The sequence below is a fragment of the Lissotriton vulgaris genome, chromosome 6 (genome assembly GCF_964263255.1).
Source record: "Lissotriton vulgaris chromosome 6, aLisVul1.2, whole genome shotgun sequence".
NCBI lineage: Eukaryota > Metazoa > Chordata > Amphibia > Caudata > Salamandridae > Lissotriton > Lissotriton vulgaris.
The window spans coordinates 1,859,749,273-1,859,774,224 of record NC_141694.1 but is presented as its reverse complement, the minus strand read 5'-3'; the positions used below and the strand labels follow the sequence as shown (position 1 = coordinate 1,859,774,224).

The window sequence follows — 24,952 nt, the reverse complement described above, 5'->3', positions numbered from 1 at the left end:
CATATGAGATTCCTTTTTATCAGATCATAAAAACATCCTTGATCACCTGTTTCGTTAGAGTTGTCACCTGTACAGGTTTCGACTCAAATGATAGATTAAACAGCTTGCTATATGTATTAATGACATAATTTAACCAAGGAAAATACATTGTTTTATCCAGAGATAGACAGTCCATAATCATTGCATCAGTCTCAATGAACTCAGATCTGCTCGGTACTGTAGTCCTACTTCAGGGTGTATTATCTCAGTGGATGCTGAGGACGTAAACTTAAAAGACGCTTCAAAAAGTAATTTTGTTCGTGCTGCAATACCTGACTAAAGTGGAAGCCCTACACCCCTGCACCATACAAGGTGGTGGCAACAGATCTAGCCTTATAAATTGGAAGCATATTCTGGATTGGGTGGTTACCTAATTTTGTCGCAAATCTAAAACTAAAAACCCTGCGCACACTCCTATTCATCTTAAACTGGGCATTTCATTTGACCATTTACCACTACCTGAAAAGGTTACTCCCAGGTAGCAAACCGTGTTGACAGGATCGAATGGAATATTATCCATATAAAAAGATTCTCATTTCTTTAATTTAGGCCTGCACACCATAGTGTGTGTCTTTGTTTTGTTAATTACAAGTTTCCTTGCTTTGATAGAATCCCCAAAATTGTTAATTAATCGGGGTCATGGATAGTAATGCGAAGTAGTCGGCGTAAAGCAGCACTGTGTAGGAATCCCAGAGTTTTTGTGGCATCAGCTTCTACCAGTTGCAGAGCCTTATCTAACTCATTGATAAACAATGAAGAGGAGAGGAGCAAGGACACAGCCCTGACGAATGCCTCGTTGATCAAAGCATGGTCTCTAAGTTGGCAATGTAAGGCCTGTTTCGGTTGGCTGAAAGCCAAGGTACACGTGTGGTTGAACCAACCTCTACGTTGTCTGCTTTTTGCCTGATGTGGGTGAGTAAGAATCCTGTTAATATTAGCATTAGTATTAATAAAATGAATTATCAGTTGAGTGAGACTGACTACATCATTAAGACAATAGGAAATCTCTTCTCCACATTTTATAATGATTCCATGTCAAATTTCAATGGGGTCAACTCCGTCCCATTTAATACGTCTCCCATTGGGTCTTATGGAGGCGATAGTCACTATGGTACCTGGGTGGTCCACAAGCATTCTGCCCCACAATAAAACTGTCACCATGATACAGTTGTGATCGCTCAACGGTAGCTGGGCCACCCTTGGGGTGGCACACAAAATTGATAACAATGGAAGAAACCTGCATGTAAACGATGGTAGATGCAGCATTTCTACTTATGAAAGTTGGGATCTTTTCACCATTAATCTCACTGGCACACTACAACATTTCTAAGTCATACTTAGCAATCATTAGGTTCAGGGCTCCATGTAGGAAACTGGCTCTATATATACTGTACCGAAGTGAGGTATGGTGTGCACAGAGTCCAGTGGAACCCCAAAGGTAGGCAGAGGTAATAGTAGATATCACCTTACTCTCGATTTGTGGCAGTGTTGGCGAGCAGTGAGGCTTTATGAGAGGGTAGTGTTAAGCATTTGTTGTACACACTCAATCAGAAAATGATGGTCACATGATCAAAGACTGAACTCAGACCAATTGGTTGTAGATAAAGATATTCTTTTAGTTATTTGATTTCCTAGAACCAAGCAAGCCTGGCTAAACAGCTTGTATTGCAGATGTATGTATACCTTTAGTTGATTACAGTAGAACTACTAGTAATGCAATGCTTTGAGATATTGTACATACACTTTGTATTAAGTGGAATGTCAAGTAGATTACTTTACAGATTACTTTTCTAACACAGTGCAGTATACCTGGACACTGCACTGGGACAATTCCTGTAAACAGGTGAGTAAAAGCGTTTTGGTTATTTTGTTACAGTTTTAGACATTTGTATAGATTTTCCAACTCCACACTTAGAAACTTTTCACAGAAAAATAGTCAATGTTATCCAATGGATGAAAATAGGGTTATTAGTTCAAAGATAAGTATTTGGTTGTGGGAGTTGGTTTTCTGAGGGTAGACTCAGGGGCCCCCCGGGGTCAAGGGTGCACTCGAGTTACACCCTCAGCGGCACTAGGTCAGCTGGGTGCAGAGTGCTGAGGCCGAATGTTATCTAATAGGGGACAGGGGACCTCTGGTTGGAGGCTGCTTACGAGCAGGCCACAGGGTTGTGGGAGCAGAGCTCACGGATTTAAGCGCAGGGAAAGCGGGGGTTCAAGCCAGCATAAAAGGTGCACCCTCAGAGGCACTGGGGCGGCCGGGTGCAGAGTACTGTTTTGTTGTCGGGTGCCCTGTCGCTTTCAATGGTGTTTGCAAACACACTGCAGGCTTGGGGACAAAGGTCTTCTGGGTGCGACCATCACTTGGAGAGGTAAGTTGGGATGATGGGGGTTGGTTAGACACCATTGGTTGGGCAACCCAAGGCTGTGGGGTGTCGAGTGCAGGGGGGATGTCTTTTAAGGTCAGATCTTCGTACCAGCTCCTAGTCGCGGTTGGGGGGGGGGGGACCTTCTGGTTTGAGGATGCAGGCATCGACTGGAGGCTTGAGGCAGGTCAGGGATCACCGGATTATTGGTCAGGATTGCCTGGTAGACCTTGAACCTGCAGAAGCTAAACTCCAGTGTGTCCTGCAACCAGCAACCTCAGGAGCCCCGAGGACCTGCCCTGCCTTTAAAAGAAAAGACTTTGCCTCCTGTTAACACTGGGTTTGTTCACTCACAGACTCCAGCTCCGGCAAAGTCACGGCCTGAATTCGAAAGGCCCAACTGTTTGCCTATACTGGAGAGGCGACATGTCTAAGCCTCTGGAGAAAGACCCCATTCCATAGCAGACTCTGCCACGTGCTGCTGAAAACTCGAAAGGAGATGGTAACGTCAAACTCAAGTGGAAATAAAGGCACATCAAAATCTTTTGGGAAGTAAATTCAATAGAAAACCCAACCAATAAACATGCTGCATGGATGGCCCTGTTTCATGCATGGCATCATCTTCAGGTTTGCCCAAGCAGGATATGTCCACCACATATGTGTTTAATTGTCTGAGGCTGAAACAATATTCATTTGGGACTGTCAGAAAACAGTTGGTGTCTTCAGTCGGGCAGTTTGTATTAGGAAGGCCCTATAAGCACGTTCGGCATGAAAGGCTCAGAAATAACATATATTGTGTGTCTCAGGGAAGATATTAAACAGCCAGAACAATCTTCTGTTTGCATCAGAACAGTGCCAGTCAGCAGGCACATGTGTGCCCCCAGGCTTCGAAAGAACAAGTGTAAAACAAAGCGACCAAGAAGAGACTGTGAGGAAAGAGAGAAACATAAAGAAATAGGGGAGACACACAGCGAGAGAAGAGAATGAAAGTGAGAAACAGAAGGGAAAGAGGAGAGACAGTGGGAAGGCATAGAACACAAAGCAAGCGAGAGAGAAGGCATTATTAAGGCGTCTCAAATGACTACTTACTTCATACAGAAGAAATGCACTTCATTTACCAGCATCGTGTCAAATTTTATTGAGATCCGTAGCAGGGGAATCTAAACAAAATGTGCTGAGAATGACCTCATGCAAAGATGTATATTGACGCCCCCTACTGCTTTATTGTACATCAGTGGTTCTTAATCTTTTGACTTCAGTGAACCCTGCTGAATCACTGCTCAACTATAGAAACAAGAACACGTCAAACAAATACATAGATTATAGAATATTTGTTTTCGTTTACAAACAACAATGGAAATTATAATTTTAATGGGAAGTGTTTTGGGGGGGTTTATTTTTAAAAGGCAAAGGTATATGGTATATTCCACCAAATTACTTTGTATGTTTTGCCAATAGTGCATCCTCTCTTTCTGTCAGAGCATGCTAGAGCTTCAATTGAGCCCACTGTTCACCCATACTACTATCTGAAGAACCTGTGCTGGTTGTGCCAGTCAAGCCTCCAGTTTTAAATGTTTCCACATTTACAGAGAATTGAAAAATGTTCAATTTTCAATTCAGCTTTATCAGTCCAGGGAAGGCAATCTTTGTTGACACTCCCATAATGCCCTTCTTTTTAATGGATTTAATCACTAACTACCACCAACAGTGCCCCTCATCTCTTCGTAGCCAACCTCTCACATTTACTGAAATGTTTTTATAGCACTCCTCCTCCTAATATAGGGTGTCTGAGCACTTAACATCACACACATATATTACAGAAAGACAATGTTTCATACAAGTGTTTACATCAGTTTATAAGAAATGAGGGCTACAAAGTGTTCGAGTCACATATCACCATGCTGGGGCCCTATTACAGATGTGACCCGCTGCCACGACAGGTGTTTGGGCACACTTTGCAGACCCTTCTGTAACACAGATAGCGTTGACGCACATGTAGCACCAGTGCTATGTAAAGAGGGCGTGCCCTCAATAACATAGGGCTGTGGGCCCATGCAAATGAGGGAATCTCTTTGCCTCTGTGCCCGCACCGTATTATGGACGCCGGTGCAGAGGCAAATCCCTTTAGGAGGTGCATAGAAAGTGCACCACAAAAGGTGGCACACTTTCAGTGTGTCTCTGAAAGGGAGCCCTTTGAAGGGATGATAGGGGGTTCTATAGACCCCCCACATATCCCCTTGCAGGCTGGGGTGGTCACTCACTGCGCCCGTCTGAAAGGGGAGCTCAAATCCCTCTTGAATGTGCAGGCAAGCTGCCGCTTGCAGAGAGAAACACAGATCATCTTTTAAACAGCAGCTCTGTATTTCTCTTGAATGCGCTGCCTGGGTGCAGCACAAGTCCGCAGCTGCCCCTAGGGCAGCGCATTCTACATGATAGGGCGCACTTTTCCTGTTTACACCCGGCACACCGGCTTAAAGGTGCACCCGGCACAAACAGGAAAAATGCTCCTTATCTAAAATAGGGCCCCTGGTAGGCATTGAATGTTTATTCTGCTTGGTCTGGAGTAACACAGAGTCAGATTATAAAGTGTAACACAGTGGTTGGGGTTGTCTGAGCTAATTAAACATTATTACCTCACAAAGGCACCTTTTTAGTGCGAGGGATGGAAAAGAAACAATTGGCCTCATTTATGAAAACTGTCCCTCGCTGCGACAAAACAGCAATGAGACAGTTTTCACCTCGCCCTCCTTGCAACATGGTGGATGTGCTGTATTGAATGTACCAGTGCGCGGAGCATGGGCGGAGAAAGGGCTGGGTTGCTTCTCTGCATTGGAACCAGTGGATGGAGCAGGTGTGGGGTAAGGGCTGGGTTGATGCTCTGCATTACAACCTGTGCGCAGAGCAGGTGCGGGGTAGGGACTGGGTTGCTTCTCTGCATTACAACCAGTGCGCGGAGCAGGTGCGGGGTAAGGAATGGGTTGCTTCTCTGCATTAGAACCAGTGTGTAGAGCAAGTGCGGCGTAAGGAATGGGTTGCTTCTCTATATTAGACATAGTGGGCAGAGCAGGTGCGGGGTAGGGACTGGGGTGCTTCTCTGTATTAGAACCAGTGCATGGAGCAGGTGCGGGTTAAGGGCATGGTTGCTTTTCTACATTAGAACCTGTGCGCAGAGCAGATGTGGGTAAGGGCTGGGTTGCATCTCTGCATTACAACCTGTGTGTGGAGCAGGTGCAGGGTCAGGGCTGGTTTGCTTATCTGCATTAGAACCAGTGCATGGAGCAGGTGCGGGGGATGAACTGGGTTACTTCTCTGCTTTAGTACCAGTGTGCGGAGCAGGTGCGGGGTAAGGACTGGCTTGATTCTTTGCATTAGAAATATTGTGCGGAGCAGGTGCGGGGGAAGAACTGGGTTGCTTCTCTGCATTAGAACCAGTGCGCGGAGCATGGGCGGAGAAAGGGCTGGGTTGCTTCTCTCCATTGGAACCAGTGGATGGAGCAGGTGTGGGGTAAGGGCTGGGTTGCTTCTCTGCATTAGACATAGTGTGCAGAGCAGGTGCGGGGTAAGGGCTGGGTTGCTTCTCTGCATTAGACATAGTGTGCAGGTGCGGGGTAAGGGCAGGGTTGCTTCTCTTAATTAGAACCTGTTTGCGGAGCTGGTGCGGGTAAAGGATGGGTTGCTGCTCTGCATCAGAACCAGTGCGTGGAGCAGGGTAAGGACTGGGTTGCTTCTCTGCATTAAAACCAGTGCGCGGAGCAGGTGCGGGTAAGGTCTGTGTTGCTTCTCTACATTAGAACAAGTGCTTGGAGCAGGTGCGGGGTAAGGACTGGGTTGCCTCTAAGCATTAGAACCAGTGTGCGGAGCGGGTGCAGGGTAAGGAGTCGGTTGCTTCTCTGCATTAGTACCAGTGCGTGGAGCAGGTGCGGGTAAGGACTGGGTTGCTGCTCTGCATTAGAACCAGTGTGTGGAGCAGGTGCGGGTAAGGGCTGGGTTGCTTCTCTGCATTAGAACCTGTGCGCGGAGCAGGTGCGGGTAAGGGCTGGGTTGCTGCTCTGCAATAGAACCAGTGTGCGTAGCAGGTGTGGGTAAGGGATGGGTTGCTGCTCTGCATTAGAACCTGTGCGCGGAGCAGGTGCGGGTAAGGGCTGGGTTGCTGCTCTGCAATAGAACCAGTGTGCGTAGCAGGTGTGGGTAAGGGATGGGTTGCTGCTCTGCATTAGAACCTGTTTGTGGAGCAGGTGCAGGGTAAGGGTTGGATTGCTTCTCTGCATTAGAACCAGTACGCTGAGCAGGTGCGATGTAAGTGCTGGGTTGCTTCTCTGCATTAAAACTAGTGGGCGAAGCAGGTGCGGGGTAAGGACAGGCTTGCTTCTCTGCATTAGAAATATTGTTAGGGAGCAGGTGCAGGGTAAGGGCTGGGTTGCTTCTCTGCATTAGAACCAGTGCACGGAGAAGGTGTGGGGTAGGACTGGATTGCTTCTCTGCATTAGAACCAGTGCACGGAGAAGGTGTGGGGTAGGACTGGGTTGCTTCCCTGCATTAGAACCAGTGCACGGAGAAGGTGTGGGGTAAGGACTGGATTGCTTCTCTGCATTAGAACCAGTGCACGGAGAAGGTGTGGGGTAGGACTGGATTGCTTCCCTGCATTAGAACCAGTGCGCGGAGCAGGTGCCGGTAAGGACTGGATTGGTTCTCTGCATTAGAACCAGTGCACGGAGAAGGTGTGGGGTAAGGACTGGGTTGCTTCCCTGCATTAGAACCAGTGCGCGGAGCAGGTGCCGGTAAGGACTGGATTGTTTCTCTGCATTAGAACCAGTGTGGGGTAAGGACCGGGTTGCTTTTCTGCATTAGAACCAGTGCGCGGAGCAGGTGCCGGAACGGACTGGATTGTTTCTCTGCATTAGAACCAGTGCACGGAGAAGGTGTGGGGTAGGACTGGGTTGCTTCCCTGCATTAGAACCAGTGCACGGAGAAGGTGTGGGGTAAGGACTGGATTGGTTCTCTGCATTAGAACCAGTGCACGGAGAAGGTGTGGGGTAAGGACTGGGTTGCTTCCCTGCATTAGAACCAGTGCGCGGAGCAGGTGCCGGTAAGGACTGGATTGTTTCTCTGCATTAGAACCAGTGCACGGAGAAGGTGTGGGGTAAGGACTGGGTTGTTTCTCTGCATTAGAACCAGTGCACGGAGAAGGTGTGGGGTAAGGACTGGATTGGTTCTCTGCATTAGAACCAGTGCACGGAGAAGGTGTGGGGTAAGGACTGGGTTGCTTCCCTGCATTAGAACCAGTGCGCGGAGCAGGTGCCGGTAAGGACTGGATTGTTTCTCTGCATTAGAACCAGTGCACGGAGAAGGTGTGGGGTAAGGGCTGGATTGCTTCTCTGCATTAGAACCAGTACGCTGAGCAGGTGGGATGTCAGGCTGGGTTGCTTCTCTGCATTAAAACTAGTGGGCGAAGCAGATGCGGGGTAAGGACAGGCTTGCTTCTCTGCATTAGAACCAGTGCACGGAGAAGGTGTGGGGTAAGGACTGGGTTGCTTCCCTGCATTAGAACCAGTGCGCGGAGAAGGTGCCGGTAAGGACTGGATTGTGTCTCTGCATTAGAACCAGTGCACGGAGAAGGTGTGGGGTAAGGACTGTATTGCTTCCCTGCATTAGAACCAGTGCGCGGAGCAGGTGCCGGTAAGGACTGGATTGTTTCTCTGCATTAGAACCAGTGTGGGGTAAGGACCGGGTTGCTTTTCTGCATTAGAACCAGTGCGCGGAGAAGGTGTGGGGTAAGGACTGGATTGCTTCCCTGCATTAGAACCAGTGCGCGGAGCAGGTGCCGGTACGGACTGGATTGTTTCTCTGCATTAGAACCAGTGCACGGAGAAGGTGTGGGGTAGGACTGGGTTGCTTCCCTGCATTAGAACCAGTGCGCGGAGCAGGTGCCGGTAAGGACTGGATTGTTTCTCTGCATTAGAACCAGTGCATGGAGAAGGTGTGGGGTAAGGACTGGATTGCTTCCCTGCATTAGAACCAGTGCGCGGAGCAGGTGCGGGTAAGGACTGGATTGTTTCTCTGCATTAGAACTAGTGCACCGAGAAGGTGTGGGGTAAGGACTGGGTTGCTTCCCCGCATTAGAACCAGTGTGTGGATCAGGTGCGGGTAAGGGCTGTGTTGCTTTTCTGCATTAGAACCAGTGTGTGGAGCAGGTACGGGCTAAGGGCTGGGTAGCTCCTCTGTGCTAGGGACAAGACCTACTTATGCACAGTTGGAAACCTAATAACTGCACAGGTGAGAACGAATATGTGAGACCTGTGTCCCTTTATGCTAAAGCATATGGATAGCCCGCGCTCGCTGTGTGCAGAGGAGACCTCACCCAGTCAGACGGAGAGGACGGATTGTTTTAGGTCAGATCAATGGCTGATGTGCAGAGGCCCGTCCCTGCTGTAATGACTCTACTGAGGTATACAATGGTAGACACATTAACGTGAATATGTCCATGCGTCTCTTTTTCTGTGCCTGTGTTCTGGAGTAAGGTAATAAATAAGCAAGTTTCACAGGGTACTTACATTAGACAGCTATACTCTGATCAGAGAGGATTCCAGTTCCTGAACTTCACACACCCATGTTCATCTCTGCACATCCATGATCCTGCGATCAGCTGGTGACCACCTGTCAGCTGCCTTCCATCTTATAATAAAATCGCCTCACTCCTACCTGCCTTGCAATCAACAGTACACACAGTCCGGCCCCTTCTTGTGTTTTTTGTTCTAATTTTGAACTTCGCATCAGTAAAGTGAATAGAGAACTGAAATGACAGAATTCTATATTCTTGTCAGGTACAGGACTGTCGACTCTCATTGTGACGATCATTTTCATTGTGCGATTATATTCGCATTTAAAGGTTTTTAATTTATTACTGATATATATTAATTTGAACCTGGAGGCGTCTCCATTAAGGACATTTGGAGAGAGGTCAGGGGGTGGCTTGGTGAATTTCATAAGTGTGTTTTTCTTTCCTACAGAGAAATCTGGCCTGTGCCCGGCGCCAAAAACCATGTGCCAAGCAGTCGAAGCTACAACAGAACCTCCACGGTGTACCCGAGACTGTGACTGCCCCGGAGCACAGAAGTGCTGCATCCCGTTCTGCAGCCGGAATTGTACGAATCCCATATTTGGTAAGAGGCAGACACAATGTGTGGGATTCAGAGCTCAGAGCACTCACCACGTGAGCACCCAGCTGATACACACACACTGCAGCACCATTGTTCGTCATGTTTCTGTACTAACTGGGGGCGTGGCCAGGGTTTATGGAATCCCTTCCGGTGCCGCCCACATATATATATATATATATTCACTGAAAAAACCATAGGTTATAGACCATATATAGTTAGGAATTTGCATTTACAAAACCTTGAAAATTCACTGAAAAAACCATAGGTTAGAGACCATATATAGTTAGCTGGACATTTTATTGACATAAAACCAATGAAATTCCATATATAGTTAGTTGCACTAACTATATATCGCGCACCCGCAATCCACTGCTGATGATGTCACATATTACATCATTCATGACATGGTCAGTGACATCACTGATGACATCACTGATGACATCTCAAATGACATCACTGATGACATCACTGATGACATCTCAAATGACATCACTGATGACATCATCTAGTGTCTGTGTGTTTTTGTAAAGTTTAAATATGTTTTACATATTGAAGAATGAGTGGATGTATGGAAGACTGAGTGTGTGTGTGACTGGCTGGGAGGTGTGTGACTCTGTGCATATCAATGTGTACTTGTATCAGTGATTGTATAAGAGAGTAAGTATGTGTTAGTATATGTGTGAAAAGTATGGTGTTCTGTGTTTAACTGTATAGATGAGGAAATCGAAGTGTGATTGATTCTTCACAGGACTGACTAGGTGTATGAGTGCATATGATAGTGTTGTAATAATGAGTGACTGTATGTATGAGTGATTGTATGGGTGAATGAGTGAATGTGTGTGTAGACGTAGGAATCAGTGAGTGCGTATGTAGTAACTGGTATTGGTGTGTCATGATGTCATCAGTGATGTCATTTGAGATGTCATCAGTGATGTCATCAGTGATGTCACTGAAGTATGGTGTTCTGTGTTTAACTGTATAGATGAGGAAATGGAAGTGTGATTGATTCTTTACAGGACTGACTAGGTGTGTGAGTAACTCCATGGATGAGTGGCAGTGTGTGAGTGTCTGCATAGGTGTATGAGTGCATATGATAGTGTTGTAATAATGAGTGACTGTATGTATGAGTGATTGTATGGGTGAATGAGTGAATGTGTGTGTAGACGTAGGAATCAGTGAGTGCGTATGTAGTAACTGGTATTGGTGTGTCATGATGTCATCACTGATGTCATTTGAGATGTCATCAGTGATGTCATCAGTGATGTCATTTGAGATGTCATCAGTGATGTCATCAGTGATGTCACTGACCATGTCATGAATGATGTAATATGTGACATCATCAGCAGTGGATTGCGGGTGCGCGATATATAGTTAGTGCAACTAACTATATATGGAATTTCATTGGTTTTATGTCAATAAAATGTCCAGCTAACTATATATGGTCTCTAACCTATGGTTTTTTCAGTGAATTTTCAAGGTTTTGTAAATGCAAATTCCTAACTATATATGGTCTATAACCTATGGTTTTTTCAGTGAATTTCATTGGTTTTTTAAAAGCTAATATCTATAGCTGTAAAATATATTCTTTATTACGTGACGTATCACGTAGCCACGTGAGACGCCTCATGACGCGTCGCATAACCGTGACGTATCGGTTCTGCAGCGCAAACAAAACCCGTAACGTAAGCGTGCCGGAGCACGCTTACAGATATATATATTTTTTTTAACCTTAATTAGACAAAATCCACACGTGCACATATCTTGAGGCCTTGCAAAGGCACATCAAACAAACAGTCCCTACAATTTTGCCAAGTTTGCTGGAAATCTATTCCCTTAATTTTTTTTTACTGTTTCTCTTGGTTTTCCCCTTGTTACGCTTACCGGGACGCTACCCGGTACGCGAACCGGACGCTCCAAAAACACAAGATGGTGGACACCCGTTACGCTGCCGGTTAGCTGCCCGGTTCGCGTACCGGGAAGCGCCTCTACCGCGAAAAATCGCGGGGGACTTTAATATCCCCCTCATCAATCCTAGGGGGTCAGGAGGGGTTTACCTTGCCCCCTTTCCTTCATTTCCCCCTTCTTTTTTCACCACATCTTGTCTCTCGAACCTACCGAGAGACAAGATGGCGGCCGCTCCGGACTGTTTACAATGTTGACAGCTTTGCTGCCGGTTAGCTGCCCGGTGAGCTGCCCGGTTCGCGTACCGGGACGCGCCTCTACGGCGTAAAATCGCAAAATTTTTTGCCCCGCAGGGCACTTTAATATCCCCCTCATCAATCCTAGGGGGTCAGGAGTGGTCTACCTTGCCCCCTTTCCTTCATTTCCCCCTTCGTTTTTCACCACATCTTGTCTCTCGATCGTACCGAGAGACAAGATGGCGGCCGCTCCGGTTTGTTTAGAATGTTGACAGACACCGGAGAGCCAATCAGATTCGCTTCGCGCAGTTCCGTTACGCGTCAGGTACGCGAACCGGGGCGCTAACCGGAGCGCTGTCACAGATATATATATTTTTTTAAACGTTAATTTCTCAAAATCCACTGGAGCACATATATTGAGACATAGCAAAGGCACGTCGGGCAAACCATATCTACAATTTTGCCAAGTTTCATGTAAATCTATTCAGCCGTTCGAGCTAAAAGTGAGTCCAACCGCCCTATGGAAAAATGAATGGGAAAAACGCGTTTTGGGACCCCCCTTTGTTCTCGGCCCCCTCTTGACGAAACCCCACCCCAAATTTTCAGGGGCTGCTCAGAAAAAAATGTGCCATTTTCCTGAAAATTTCAGCCAATTCCGTCCACAAACGCCAAAGTTATTAGACATAGAATTTTCAGAAATCCCATAGAGAAAAAATCCTAACTATATATACCCACTGGCTATCGCCAGTAGGTAATATACATATATAAACATATGTAATCTGCATATCTATATAAATATAAATGCATGCATACATATACATATATGCATACATATGCATGTTATTTACATGAAAGTTTTAAAAACACTAATAAAAGCAAAGCTAAAAAGCCACCTCATTACAAACAGAATGGCTTTAACTTAAACGAGGGCGAGATCTATTGCATTTTCAATGCTTGTTTACTTTGGTTCTATCAAGAAGGCATTCAGATGTGTCACACATTTGCCATAAATTCTGAATGTTAGCACTCTAGTTGCTCATTAGATCACTGTAGTAAAGCTAGTGCTCACCAGGGAAGTCTGCTGCTAATCATGGTTTGCAGCCATTTTCCCGCATTTTTTATCCAGCAGACTTTCAGTCCGCATACCATTATCCCGCAAGGTCATTGAGCTCGCATACCATTATCCCGCATTTTTTCAAAACGCATGTGCATTTATCGCGCATGCCTTTACAAAGAATTACGTTTTAAAGGCATGTATGGTAAATGCATTTGCGTTGTGAAAACCACGATGACGAGAAAGGTAAGTGGGTTTGTGTTAATTTTTTCGTGGGTTAGTGATTGTGTAGTGTAGTGTAGTGTTGTGTAGTGTAGTGTTGTGTTAGTGTAGTGTAGAGTTGTGGTGGTTGTTTAGTGTAGGGTCATGCTGGGGGTAGTGTTTTAGGGTTTAGGGTTGTGTTGTAGTGTTTGCGTAGTGTAGGGTCATGCTGGGGGTAGTGTTTTAGGGTTCAGGGTAGTGTTGTAGTGTTTGCGTAGTGTAGGGTCAAGCTGGGGGTAGTGTTTTAGGGTTTAGGGTTGTGTTGTAGTGTTTGCGTAGTGTAGGGTCATGCTGGGGCTAGTGGTTTAGGGTAGTGTTGTAGTGTTTGCGTAGTGTAGGGTCATGTTGGGATTAGTGTTTTAGGGTTTAGGATAGTGTTGTAGTGTTTGCGTAGTGTAGGGTCATGCTGGGGGTAGTGTTTTAGGGTTTTGGGTAGTGTTGTAGTGTTTGCGTAGTGTAGGGTCATGCTGGGGGTAGTGTTTTAGGGTTTTGGGTAGTGTTGTAGTGTTTGCGTAGTGTAGGGTCATGCTGGGGGTAGTGTTTTAGGGTTTTGGGTAGTGTTGTAGTGTTTGCGTAGTGTAGGGTCATGCTGGGGTGTAGTGTTTTAGGGTTTTGGGTAGTGTTGTAGTGTTTGCGTAGTGTAGGGTCATGCTGGGGGTAGTGTTTTAGGGTTTTGGGTAGTGTTGTAGTGTTTGCGTAGTGTAGGGTCATGCTGGGGGGTAGTGTTTTAGGGTTTTGGGTAGTGTTGTAGTGTTTGCGTAGTGTAGGGTCATGCTGGGGGTAGTGTTTTAGGGTTTTGGGTAGTGTTGTGGTGTTTGCGTAGTGTAGGGTCATGCTGGGGGTAGTGTTTTAGGGTTTAGGGTAGTGTTGTGGTGTTTGCGTAGTGTAGGGTCATGCTGGGGTAGTGTTTTAGGGTTTAGGGTAGTGTTGTAGTGTTTGCGTAGTGTAGGGTCATGCTGGGGGTAGTGTTTTAGGGTTTAGGGTAGTGTTGTAGTGTTTGCGTAGTGTAGGGTCATGCTGGGGTGTAGTGTTTTAGGGTTTTGGGTAGTGTTGTAGTGTTTGCGTAGTGTAGGGTCATGCTGGGGGTAGTGTTTTAGGGTTTAGGGTAGTGTTGTAGTGTTTGCGTAGTGTAGGGTCATGCTGGGGTGTAGTGTTTTAGGGTTTTGGGTAGTGTTGTAGTGTTTGCGTAGTGTAGGGTCATGCTGGGGGTAGTGTTTTAGGATTTAGGGTAGTGTTGTAGTGTTTGCGTAGTGTAGGGTCATGCTGGGGGTAGTGTTTTAGGGTTTTGGGTAGTGTTGTAGTGTTTGCGTAGTGTAGGGTCATGCTGGGGGTAGTGTTTTAGGGTTTTGGGTAGTGTTGTAGTGTTTGCGTAGTGTAGGGTCATGCTGAGGGTAGTGTTTTAGGGTTTAGGGTAGTGTTGTAGTGTTTGCGTAGTGTAGGGTCATGCTGGGGGTAGTGTTTTAGGGTTTAGGGTAGTGTTGTAGTGTTTGCGTAGTGTAGGGTCATGCTGGGGGTAGTGTTTTAGGGTTTAGGGTAGTGTTGTAGTGTTTGCGTAGTGTAGGGTCATGCTGGGGGTAGTGTTTTAGGGTTTAGGGTAGTGTTGTAGTGTTTGCGTAGTGTAGGGTCATGCTGGGGTGTAGTGTTTTAGGGTTTTGGGTAGTGTTGTAGTGTTTGCGTAGTGTAGGGTCATGCTGGGGGTAGTGTTTTAGGGTTTAGGGTAGTGTTGTAGTGTTTGCGTAGTGTAGGGTCATGCTGGGGTGTAGTGTTTTAGGGTTTTGGGTAGTGTTGTAGTGTTTGCGTAGTGTAGGGTCATGCTGGGGGTAGTGTTTTAGGATTTAGGTTAGTGTTGTAGTGTTTGCGTAGTGTAGGGTCATGCTGGGGGTAGTGTTTTAGGGTTTAGGGTTGTGTTGTAGTGTTTGCGTAGTGTAGGGTCATGCTGGGGGTAGGGTTTTAGGGTTTAGGGTTGTGTTGTAGTGTTTGTGTAGTGTAGGGTCATGCTGGGGGTAGTGTTTTAGGGTTTAGGGTAGTGTTGTAGTGTTTGCGTAGTGAAGGGTCATGCTGGGGTGTAGTGTTTTAGGGTTTTGGGTAGTGTTGTAGTGTTTGCGTAGTGTAGGGTCATGCTGGGGGTAGTGTTTTAGGGTTTAGGCTAGTGTTGTAGTGTTTGTGTAGTGTAGGGTCATGCTGGGGGTAGTGTTTTAGGGTTTAGGGTAGTGTTGTAGTGTTTGTGTAGTGTAGGGTCATGCTGGGGGTAGTGTTTTAGGGTTTAGGGTAGTGTTGTAGTGTTTGTGTAGTGTAGGGTCATGCTGGGGGTAGTGTTTTAGGGTTTAGGGTAGTGTTGTACTGTTTGTGTAGTGTAGGGTCATGCTGGGGGTAGTGTTTTAGGGTTTAGGGTAGTTTAGTTGTTTAGTGTATGCTTAAGGCATATTCGTTCTAAAAGTTTTCGTTATTTTAATTTGCGGCCTAATAGTACATGCGGGATTTTTTTTGCGGACTGATGGTATGCGGGATTTCGTCATATATTCGCTAATCATACTTTCTATGGCAAAATGAACCCCCTCATTTTGTTCCTTTTTAAATTAAATGTTTTAAGAGTTACCACTTTATTCCAATCAAGATGGCTTCAGGTGTGCCATACCTTTGTAATAAGTAGGACTGTTAGCACTCTAGTTGTTCTTTAGAACACTCTGGGACAATCTGTCATTGGGCTATAGTTGGGCTACATCTGGCTGATATTTGGGCTACATTTGGTTTTTTTTGTCTCTGGCGGCCATCTTTGGGCTACATTGGGCTACATTGGGCTACATTGGGCTACATTTGGGCTCCAACATATATATAGCCCAATGTAGCCCAATATATATTTTTCAAAGTTAATTTTCGTAAAAACCACTGGAGCCTATATCTTGAGACATAGCAAAGGCACATCGGGCTACCAGTCCCTACAATTTTGCCAAGTTTGGTGTAAATCCATTCAGCCGTTCAGGCTAAAAGTGAGGCCAACCGCCCTATGGAAAATTGCATGGGAAAAACATGTTTTGGGACCCCCCTTTTTTCTCGGCCCCCCCTTGACGAAACCCCCCCAAATTTTCAGGGGCTGCTCAGAAACAAAATGTTCCATTTTCCTGAAAATTTCAGCCATTTCTGTCCTCATAAGCCAAAGTTATTCGACATAGAATTTTCAAAAATCCCATAGGAAAAAAATCCTAACTATATATACCTACTGGCTATCGCCAGTAGGTAATATATATATATATATATATATATATATATATATATATATATATATATATATATATATATATATCCCTGATCGAGCCTAGTGCAAGGGACCTCAGCCGGAGGTTCTTGTAGACACCTCTTTGATTCGCTGATACTGATTCTCGCATCACTCTTTTACCAAAACTGTTTTTAATCTATATAATATTCTGTCATATAATCGAGAGGATAGCTTGATGGTGTTCCCTGCTCCTGCTTAACTCTGTTTGTGGTATTTAGTAAATGGCACATGCATGTGACTGAACTGGATGTTGAATCACTCATTTAAGGCCAAACTTATGTCAGCAACAGCACTCCTCCATCACAACCTAGCAGAGGCGCAGCTAGAGACAAAGGGGCATATTACCAAGGAGTGCGTTGGAAAACGCACAATGCACATTCCCGTATCGCCGGCTATCGCCGGATTTCATCGCCTTTTTAGCGCGCAATTATCAATGCGCATCAGGCAGGCGAATAGAAATCCGGCGATATGGCACATTAGCGCATGAAAACAAACGTTTTCATGCGCTAATGTGGGCCTTGACAATATGGGGGGGTGGATTCAGCTTTATGATCCACACCCCCATGGTAACAATGCCTAATGCCTGGTCAGAGCAGGCGTTGGGAGACCTGCGATAAATGAATTTATCGCAGGTCTTTTCCTCCCATCGCCTTCCTTGGTAATAGGGTGTCCCCACCTCCAACCACATTTTTCATGTGGTTGGACGTGGGAACGCCCACTTTGCATATCATTAGCGATGTTTATCGCCGACATACAAAGTGTGCTCGGCCCAGGCTTTAAAGTGCCCTTGGTAATAGGGCTCTAGCAGTATCGCCGCTTTCTCGGCACAATTCGCAGAGAAAGCGGCGATACTAGCCCTTGGTAATATGCCCCAAATTTCGGGGGCGGAGGGCTACTAAAAATTTTGGGGGGGGGGCCTGATTCTTCCAGCAATATACAGAGTGGAGATGCAGGGACTCTAAGAAGGGGTGGAAACACGACAAAGCCATGTTAGCAAGTAAATTATTTTTTTTTTCTGTTAAATAATTTTTATTAAAGATAAATAACACAGGAATACAAATATAATATTCCGTTCAGATGAAAATACAAGTAGACAGTTATATATTAATATCATCAGCAGCAGATAAGTGAATTAAAAATATAAGATGAATAGATTGTATAACACTTGTATCAGTATTTCTAAAAATTAGCAAATAAATAACCTATAATAAAAATAGCACTGAACTTTGTACTGGTATATTAAAAACATCTATATATTTATACTCTGGAGTCTCAGCGCACCCGCTGAGAGAGTCCACTGCGCCAAGGGAGCCTCTCACAGCTGAGGTATGGTATGGCACCCCTTGCCAAAGCACTCCCTCTCCCCTTTTTGGGGAAGGATCCAGTATGTAGGCCTTGGAGTCTCAGAGACCCCTCTGAGAGAGGCCACTGCGTAAAGGGAGCCACTCGCAACAAAGATAGGGAAAATTTACCACTTCCCCTGGGATCACAGCTTACTGGACTTTGGGCGTAGCTTTGACTCGCCTACCGGTTTGTGTTCCAGTCACCCTTCCCCTCCTTTTTCCTTACTGTGTCCTTCACCCTCCCCTCCTCTTTCCCGCCTTCATTACCTGTCTACTTCCCCAGCTCCTTCCCCCCTCCCCTGAATCTTTCCCCTTGCCTGCTTTTCCCCTTACGTATTTGTACTTATTGTTTATCCTGACCTTACATGTAACTATGTTGCCATGCTCAAAGAACTGTGTAACCTTTGTAACGATGCAACCTGTAACCATGGTCTGATGCTCATGTAAAGCGCTCTGATACCTCCGGGTCTAGCCAGCGCTATATAAAACCTTCAAAATAAAAATTAAAAAAAAGATTTGCATGTCTGAGTCCAACAGCATAACTTCGCTTTTATCCCCATTTAATGTTAGGCAATTGCCCTGCATCCATTGATTGATCTGTTCCATGCAGTTTTTGAACCTGTCTACTGTCTCTTTAGTATTGTTTGCAATTGACACCACAATTTGGGTGTCGTCAGCGTAGGAGACTGGGAGGAAGCCACAGTTCCTTATTATTGCCGCCAGGTGTGCCACGTACAAATTAAATAGGGTGGGACTTAGCGAGGACCCCTGAGGTACCCCACATGGGGAGTTGAAAGATTTTGATTTAGCCTCTCCAAGCTCAACCGTGAACGTCCTATTGGACAAGTAGGAAGCCAACAGAGTGCAAGCCGTCTTGTGCACTCCTGCAAGACGGATGAGGAGAGGGTCATTGTTTACCGTATCAAAGGCCGCCAAGAGATCCAGCAAGATCAAGGCGGTCTTTCCTTCGGTATCCAGTACACTCCTAAGTTCCTCCGTAGCCATCAATAATGCTGTTTCCTTTCCATGCCCTTCTCGGAAGCCACATTGTGAGTACTCTAATGCATTTGCATCCACAAGGATTTGAGAAAGCTGTCTGTTTAGTACCTTCTCAAGAACTTTAGCGGCGAACAGAATTCTTGTGATGGGTCTGTAATTTCCTGGTTCTTGTGGGTCCGAACTATTTTTTTTTAGTAGCGGTAGCACTGATGCTGTTTTCCATGCTTCTGGAAAGTGGACAGATTTAACTATTTCTGTGAAAGGCAGACCGAATTGCTCACTCAGTAGGTCAGGGAAGAGGTGCATCACCTTAGATGGACCAGGGTCAGTTGTACCCCCGGATTTTGTTGACCTAACTACCTGAGAATCTGTTCGATGAAAGGTGGCTGAAAGTAAAATGAGTGATCCTGAAAGTGTGGTGAAATCTCTTCCTGCAATTCTAAGTTAAGCAGCATATGTCTAGGGTCGACTGACCTCTTGAATGACTGATATACCACAGAGACTTTGTCTACAAAAAACTGGCCCAGAATATTACAGAAATCTGAGCTAATTTCTTTTTGACTGGAGCTAACAGTTTTCGTTAGCTTTTTGATTGTAGAAAAGAGTTATTTGCTAGAGTTTTTAGCCTCCTCTATTTTTTGCGTAAAGTAATTGCTTTTCTCTGTTAGTATTTGTTTGGCCAATGAGGTTTTGTAGTCCTCTTTTAGCCCTTGATCATAGCTTGACCTCCATCTTTTTTCTAACTTTCTGCAGTGTTGTTTTTGTAACCTTAGTGGATTCGTGAACCAAGGGTGGGATGGAGTTTTCCTCCTTGACATATTGGACACACACAAGCACTACTCAGGAGACCCGTGAATAAATACCAGCCCAAACATTGGTGGTGGCATGTTGTAGGGATTCTCTTCTTGGGACAGAATTATGCTGGGATCACAGAACGTCAGTATGTAGGAGCGGAGTCCCCACACCACATCAGTACCTATGCACCCCAATCCAGACTAGTTCAAAGTGCCTCACCTACACTCCTAACCTTCCCAGAGTGACAGGTAATTTGGCACCCCAGAGCACAACGCTCTAGTCCCTTCAGGGAACCACAGTAGCAGTTCATCACCTTTCGTTCTCTCACTTATGCACCAGTGGTCAGACCACCATGGTACCGCTGCTACCCCCAGCAATCCACAATCCCTGGTGGTCTTGCAGTGATCAGAGGCTTGCAGAATGCTGGTGGTGCTGCTGCGACACCACCAAACATATTGCAAGTTTCCTAAGTGCCACAGATTTCATGGTAGTGAGCCCTCCGTGAAAAGAGTGATGGTGAGGATGTTGTCTCAAGGCCTGTTCCAACATGGCATGTACTTCACAGTTCATGCCGTGAAGGAGTGGGCTTTATGCAGACCCTCTGCACTGCCTTTCTATGGCTCACTTATGGGCCTTAGAATAGCAGTGCCACAGGACCGCCAAAGAACCCCTCGCGAGAGCAGGAAGAAACTCCTACTCTAGCAGGTAGTTGGCGGTCAACTCTGGTGGCCCGGGACTGGTGCAGTGGCATGGCGGCCCTCTTCCACAGTGCCAACATCTAATTAGGCCCTTAGTGTCTTGGGGACATGGTCAGCAACCACTTCAAAAACAGAGAATGGACACGGTCAGCATGTACTTTAAAAGCTCCTTGCACAATGCACATGCACTTTACAGTCAAAAACAGGAAGGGGAAAACAAGTACTGCATAGCTCAATGAGTCACTCCACAACCCGAAGTTAAAGGTACATACAAAAATACATGCATTTACCCGAGAATCTGTGACAAAAACGCTAATTTGCATACTACGAGGATGGGCTTATAATGAGCATAACATAAAACAAGCCAAATGAGGACATTAACAGACCCAAATAGCCCAAAGGTTTTTTATTTTGTCATTTTATTGACAAATGTAAAAGAGTCCTCTTTACGTGTCTTTATTAATTTAATTGAGTGCCACCGGCCAATATTGCAAGAACCTCTATTGTTTTTAGCTGAAGGCAATGATTTCTATTAACTATGCAAATAAACTTACTCCCTAGAGCTGAAACTGGATCATAAATTCAAATTTGTGCTGAATGTGGCCCACAAAATACACTTGGCCCAGGGCCCACAAAATCCTGGAAATGTTTCTGCATCAGGCATCAGTTTGCACAATGAATTCCATTTCTCCAGAATTGTGGCAGAGAGATCTGCATTAGTAAAGCCATTTAGGCCTGCCAAGAGTCCAGGATTGTGTAGAGGTATTTTTACTCCTAAATGTAAGTATACCTCTGAAAATATATACTACAAAGCGGAATATCTGGGTCATAGAATGAGATGTTTTGGTATGTCCCAAGGCAGAGTTGTTGGCAAACTAAGAAATCAAACTAAGAAATCAAAAAAGCTAACCAAAGAGAATAATCGGTGGTTGAAAGATTCTCATCAGACCACCCAAATGGCGGAGTGTCCTCATATGAGATGGGTTATGGATCCAAGCAACATCCTGACCATCATGTGACGGTATAGTTGCGGATACCAATAGTTGTCTCCATCCAAGGTTTATTCTCAATAGGTTGCTGATGAGGTGCAGTGTGAAAATACTACTCTCGGACGCTAGAGAGGGGTACCGACGGAGAGAGCGGTGCCTCATTTTCCCGAGCAGGACGCCGGGCGAGGTGAGGTCTACTACCCACATAAAGCTGGGTAAGGATCACATTATCCAACATCCCTGGAAACATTGGGGCTCCAAGGTCCGGGTAGGATGTTCATATTCTTGTCGATTAAAACCACTTTCACATCTAATTCTCTGTGCAGTAGTGTTTTCATCCCATTTTGGTCCTGAAGAAAGCCGGATACACTTCCTTTGGCTGAAATATGTCGACTGTCTTGCACAGCCTCACTAAGTAGTCATATTGCCAGACTACTAGGCGTAGTTTTTACAGTTGATACCAGATCAATACTCATTAAACATACTTTTTGTTCTGGTAATCAATTTTAACTCACACTTATTCACACACACTGCACCTCATCAGCAACCTATTGAGAATAAACCTTGGATGGAGACAACTATTGGTATCCGCAACTATACCGTCACATGATGGTCAGGATGTTGCTTGGATCCATAACCCATCTCATAATAGGACACTCCGCCATTTGGGTGGTCTGATGAGAATGTTTCAACCACCGATTATTCTCTTTGGTTAGCTTTTTTGATTTCTTAGTTTGATTTCTTAGTTTGCCAACAACTCTGCCTTGGGACATACCAAAACATCTCATTCTATGACCCAGATATTCCGCTTTGTAGTATATAGTTTGTAATTATAGGCCTTGGAATATCGGGGTCGGTAAATATAGGCCCCTTTTTGACCCTCCTCAATTTGTAATTTTTGGTACCTCTGAAAATACCCTATTTAATGTAGCCCAGAACGGTTGTCTGTAAAAACCTCTTGTAACGAAGACCACATTGAGCCTCATGGAATTGACATAGACATTAAATTGGATATAGTAAAATGAAATAAAGTCATAGAAAGTAAAAAGAATCATGGGAAGCATTTTCAACAAGACTGCACATTAGCTACATTCAACGGTAAGAAGAATTATTGGGACAACCCATAGTAAATGCTATTTGGAGGGACATGCAGGATGATCTGAAGTGTGTGGTATTAAATGTAATTAATGAAATGATATTGTACATTCACAGTGAGTGTAATTAAGGGGCATAATAATATAAAAAGGGCTATGAGGTAGCTAATCCAAGGCTTGATAAGCATCTTCATGGGAGTATTTAAAAACACATCAATATTCCATAATTGGTCATTTATAGAAAAATGATCAGTCACATATCTGTTTTCAATTTGACAGTGATGTTGTACACTGTTAATATTTGCATATTCAGTAAAATTCCTGTTGATATTTATTGTTTTATTTTTGATTTGTTAAAAGTTTATATGGCCTGTGACACATCTTAAAGAAATATACAAAACCACATAGTGCATGCTGTTTTCAGGATCTCTTTTTTCTGTGTGTGTTGGCAGTGCACATTTGTGAGTGTGTCTTACTCATTGTGTTCTTGTTTGCTTCCCAATTCTCCCACATCAGTTTGAATCCATCTACAAATGAAGCTCATGCCCTATTCCAGGAAAGGAAGAAGGTGGTTCTACAGGTTCCCCATCTCCACCCACCAATTGGAGAGTCAACATTCTTAGTTTGTAGCAAGGATGTGCCTTGGATATTGATGCTTTGCTCACCTCTTGTACTGCCTCATAGTTTAGAATAATGATGGGATAATGCTTTATTTAGTGTTAAATATTAGCCGTGGGCTCACTGATTCAGATATATGGAGAATACCTTCAAGGATAATTATTCAGCTTTATTAAAAAATGTACCTTTGATCACAAATTTCATTCAATTATTAAAGGTATTGATATTTAACATCAAGAATGTTCCAATGTTCTAGCGAAGCCTCAATCTATTACATGGCCTTGTGTCCTTATGATTGTATTACATAATGTAGAAGCTATGCCTACATGTAGGTGTCCACCTTGTAAGAAGGATGAACACAGTGACACATATGAAATAAAGCTCTTTAATGATTATAGTTTTTATTGTCCTCAATTCATAAAAACCATAGCATATCTAGTCAAAACTAATGTCCTTTGTTTACGTCAAACACAATTTTTGTATTCATTCTGTTATCCATAATGTACAACAACCTTGGATGCAATTTTGCCCTTTGCCAAACATGTGCTGGATAAATTAGTGTGCCTGGCAAAGGGAAACCCCAGAGTGAATGTACTAATGTACAAACTCAGCAGAAACGCTGTTAGCCATCTTCAGCACAGCCAGACATCCGGTGAGAAATGGTGAGATGATATTTTGTAAACATGGATTAAACTCAAGATAAAAAACTGAGTGCGACTAAATAAACATATTTTGGATAAAATAGCAAGGAACCTATTTTTGGCCCCTGCAGTGGAACGTTTGTGCAGAGAACATTTTAGGAATTTTTGATTGCTTTATCGAGTGTTTTCTTATGCTACTTTGCCCAGCAACATGGTACAGGGCTGAAAATATATATGTGAAATATTGTAGAGTGGAGAAGTTGTATGTTACAATCAACCAAGTTCCAGTTGTCATGGCAACTCACTGCGTTCATTACGAGTCTTTCCAAGTTGCAAGACAGAAGAGGTGGCAAAAGAGGGTTTCCCTCTTTTCTTGCATCTCACAGAGAAATGAGTCAGTGCTGGATTTATTTATAAAGTTTTATATAACGTGAATAAGACCCCTGTGGTTATTGGAGCAATTTACAATTAAGCGAGAAAGAGGAGGCATATAGATCAAACAACAGGGTCATTGAAACAAGGTACAAGGAGAAGTAATTAGAGGCCAAAAGAACAAAGCACAGTCAAGTAGTACACAACGGTGAGGGAAACCTGTCAAAGCGGGCCTGGAGATAAGCAGATCCAGAATAGGCATAGTCCTTTACAGGTGCACAGGAGGAGGAAGCCAGAGGATCCATTGCCAAGGTAAACACTAAAAGCAGAAGAAGCAGTACCTCTAAAAACCCACAGATCAAAATACAATTATAACAGTCAAAACAGTAAACAAGGGTGAGGAGAGATAGTCATACAGTGCTTCGAGAGTGGGAGGTTGTAGGACAAACATTTGTTCATCAATAGCACTTTAACTTTCTTTTTAGGTCGAGGACCGTAGGCTGCGCTTGCGCAGTTCGGTTCGAAGATTTAATGATTTTTAGTTAGGGGGCTGGAACCCGCCCTTCTTCTCTATTGGCTGGCCTCGTAAATGCTGGCCAGCCATTGGAGGAGAGGGTCATCACTCCGTTTAAGCCCCGTCTTTTTCGGATTCAGGGGCGTGTTTTTTAGGTTCTTTCTATCTGTGACATCTTCAGTCACTCAAACCTAAAAACACGCCCCCCAGTCTGAAAAGGACAGATCCCCTCCCCTCCTGGACCTCGCTGAACATGCTTCCCGACGCTGTTTTGCTGAGGTGAGTGGTCCTCCCCCCCCCCTCCCATTCCCTGCCCTGGTTTATTCTTCGGGGTCCCGCTCTTGTTTTATGGTGTACGGAACGCTGAGACACCTCGGGTTACAGTTGACTTGGCTGTTTCTACAGGGGACGCAACAACGACCGCCATATTAGAAAAACTGTACCAAAGAGCGAAAAGGGCAGCTTTATACACCGAAGTTGATGGCGTTAACGTTTTCTGTTAGTTAATTTCCATCATAGATGTGTATACTTCTGACGAGCAATGTTACTCCTAAAAATCATATCTAACGCAGCACTGAAATCTAGCCCAGCTCCCTCAACTTA

At 44.7% G+C, this 24,952-nt stretch overlaps 1 protein-coding gene across 1 annotated transcript in view; it reads left to right on the top strand.

Moving 5' to 3' along the window:
* The window catches only part of LOC147709670 (omwaprin-b-like), a 29,848-nt gene extending 6,629 nt beyond the window's left edge, over positions 1–23,219 (top strand). Inside the window, exons 2-3 of the mRNA XM_086925530.1 lie at positions 9,410–9,562; positions 22,721–23,219. Of these exons, the coding sequence (XP_086781656.1) occupies positions 9,410–9,562; positions 22,721–22,725 (158 nt within the window). The 3' untranslated portion in view covers positions 22,726–23,219. The remainder of the gene's footprint in view (positions 1–9,409; positions 9,563–22,720) is intronic.
* The last annotated feature ends 1,733 nt before the right edge of the window (positions 23,220–24,952 follow it).